The sequence below is a fragment of the Myotis brandtii genome, unplaced genomic scaffold (genome assembly GCF_000412655.1).
Source record: "Myotis brandtii unplaced genomic scaffold, ASM41265v1 scaffold3789, whole genome shotgun sequence".
NCBI lineage: Eukaryota > Metazoa > Chordata > Mammalia > Chiroptera > Vespertilionidae > Myotis > Myotis brandtii.
The window spans coordinates 13,743-16,898 of NW_005364548.1; the positions used below are offsets into that span (position 1 = coordinate 13,743).

Genomic DNA, 3,156 nt, shown 5'->3' on the forward strand with positions numbered 1-3,156 from the left:
GGAGGACTGGGTGGTGGGGAGTCTGTGGGACACTGTGAGCATGAAGTGGGCTGTGAGAATGTCACCAGTTACAGCCACTGACCTGAATGTGTTCATGATGCTTTTCCCCCACAGCGTGAGGCAGCTGCCTTGTGGGGACTGAGTGTTGGAAGATGTTCACGCTCCCACTTCCTGACTCAAGAACCTCTTATTGGGGGGCTGGCCCCGCCCTGCTCCCCACACTTTCCTGTTGCAGAGTCGGGCTCTGCCCTCCCCATCCCTGCCTTTACTCCCTGGGGCTCTGAGCTGCCACTTCCTGCTCCGTATTGAAAATAGACTCTGATGTGACTGTGTTCATTGCTTGCCGTGAAGTGTTAATGGGTTAATTAAGGGAGAAGATTCTAAAGTTTGAGGGGAAATGAATGGAAGCACTGAGGACTTTCCAGAAGCCATGTGTTTGCAGTGCTGAGCCTGTCCCAGGTGGGACAGGAGGGGCTGTGAGGACTGAGTGTGGTCGGGTTACTGTTTTCATGTGTGAGTTATAGTCTCACTGTCTGGGTGTCCCTTATCTGACAGCACAGGGTACATGTTCCCCGTCATTGTCCCACAGGCCCAGGGCTCCCTGCACACAGGACCCTGCGGTGTGGAGAGATGGGTGTTCAGGCTCCTCCTGCTCCTGCCTCTTTCTAGGGCCCTGTTCTCCCCTGTCAGCCCCTCCCTGCTGCTCCTGAGGGGTCCTAGAACTCCTGGGTTCTTCAAATCACAGTTGAGATGAGAAATATGTAGACATCATCAATCATGATCCTTATTCCGTAATCATTTCATCAATACCATTTATGATATTAAATCCCCAACAATCAATGTGAAACGTATGCTGCCCTGGGAGATGTTAAAGTCAATTCCTAATCTAAGGAGGTTAATAAAGTTACATGGAATTATTGAGGAAATACGTTTTCCCTTTGAGCAGTGCAGCTGTTGAAAGAAGTCTCTTTCTCTCTCTCTTTTTCTTTTAAGGAATATTGAAGGTTAGCAGTGTCTAAGGCTGTCAGGGCTCCCACTTTCTCTCTTCCTCTTCCTTCTGCTTCCTGCCTAGATGGTGACCATAATGGCTGGACTTTATGAGGCACCAGGGCCCAAAGTGCTGTGGATGAAAGATGGGCTAGAACAGGTGCCTGCAGCCCTAGCCGGTTAGACAGTGGGTGGAGCTTTCGCCTGGGAGCATAGGGTCCAAGGTTCAATTCTGGTCAGGGGCAAGTACCTCGGTTCAGGCTCCATCTCTGGCCCTGGATGGGGCTTGTGCAGGAGGCAACCAATGCATCTTTCTTTCTCACGTTGATATTTTCTCTTTCTGTCTCCCCCTCCCTTCTCTCTTTCACCATCAATGGAAAAATACCCTTGGGTGAGCATTAACAACAGCAACAAAGGAAGTGCCTCCAAAATGCCTGATGACTGTTTCTCCCTCAAGCTTTTGTACACAAACTATTGTTAAGCCAGACTCCCTCGATTGCATAATTCTGTAATTTATTTTTTGAAAGTGAAATGGAATTTTTCAATAAGTGCTAACTTAATATTATTTTTAAAGCATATGAATGGATATAAAAGCTGTGGTGCATTTGCATGGTGGAATACTACTCTCGGTCATAGAAAAAAAGAACTCTTACCCTTTCCGCCAGCATGGATGGATCGGGGAGCACTATGCTAAGTGATCTAACCCAGTCAGAGAAGGACAAATACCCCATGATTTCAATCATAGGTGGAACCTAATGAACAGAATACACCAGTAAACAAAATAGAAACAAACTCATAGAGAACAGACTGACAGCTTGGAGGGTGTGGGGGTTGGTGAAAAGGTGAAGGGATAAGTAAAAAACCACAAGACAAAACAAAATCCTCATAGACACAGGCAATGGTGTGGTGGTTGCTAGAGAGGGAGGGAGATGGGGAGGTGGAAGAGGATGGAGTGGGGATAAATGCTGATGGAAGGAGACTTGATTGGGGTGAACACAGCACAGCATACAGACAAGTGATAAAACATGGACTCAAGCCTCCCCTTGGGGACCTTCAGGATCCCTGACCGCTGTGTCTGCCACTGGCATCAGTGTCTCCTCATCAGCAGGATGCAGGCGCTGGTCCCCACGCCCCTCCCACCTGTGCTCCCCTCCAGGGACTTTCCTGCTCTGGCAGAGTTGGGGTGAGGCCATCTCCCTCAGGGTCTTCACTTCCTGTTGCACTGAGTTTTCATGTCTTGATTCCCCCCTGTTGAAAAGAATCTGCATACGAATTAGTTGTGTGTGTGTTTTTTTTCAAATTCTTGCCATGAAGGGTTGATGTGTTACATGGAGGAGGAGAATCCTAAAGTTGTAGAGAGGAAACCTGAGAAACTTCCAGAATCTGCCTGCAGAGTCTGTTGCAGGTGGGGCAGGAGAGGCTTTGAGAAGCTGGTGTGGTTGGGCCTGTGCCCACTCGGCGCCCTTTGCATCATGGGATTGATGTGGTCACTCCTGGGCTGAGTCATGTTTGTTGCTCCTCTGACCTTGTCCCTTCATGAGAGCCTTGTCCCACCAGGACCTGTGGTCACAGGGCCTCACACCCCCAGGCCTTTTCACCTGTCCTAAGGAAGCACATCTCCAGGACCCTGGACAGCGAGGGCTTTTGCTGGGGGCCTTCAAATCAGCCTGGGCCCACAGGACCCACCTTCAGGTGTTTGCTGTTTTCTTGTTTTGTGGATATTATGCCAGTTATTGTGTGTGTTAATTTTGGTCTCATTCTCTGGGTGTCCCCGTCTGACACAGGGTACATGTTGCCCGTCATGGTCCCACAGGCCCAGGTCCCTGCACACAGGACCCCGCGTGTGGAGAGATGGATTTCAGGCTCCTGCTGCTCTTGCCTAGTTCTCAGGCCTCATGTTCTTTCCCTGAACTTTCGGGGAACCAGGTTGTGAAGTTAGCACAGAGGAGGGTCCCCTCATTCCTCCTCTGAGATCAGGTCCTGCTGCTCTGCCCGCTGCCCCCGCTCCAGCCTCCAGTGGACCCCAGGATGTGGGGACGGGAGGCAGCTGCAGGTTTAGGGGAGCAGCGCTGGGGGCAATGCAGGGCAGTGACTTACCCGGGGGGCACCCTAAGCTGCAGCCGCCCCAGGACAGCTGTGCTGGGGCCACAGCCATGAGGACACTGTGTC

General features: G+C 50.9%; 1 protein-coding gene across 1 annotated transcript in view; it reads left to right on the top strand.

Annotated features, from left to right (window-relative positions):
- Positions 1-332, top strand: part of LOC102241975 (class I histocompatibility antigen, Gogo-OKO alpha chain) — a 3,328-nt gene extending 2,996 nt beyond the window's left edge. The window contains exon 5 of the mRNA XM_014544694.1: positions 115-332. Within this exon, the coding sequence (XP_014400180.1) occupies positions 115-119 (5 nt within the window). The 3' untranslated portion in view covers positions 120-332. The remainder of the gene's footprint in view (positions 1-114) is intronic.
- Positions 333-3,156: the final 2,824 nt, after the last annotated feature.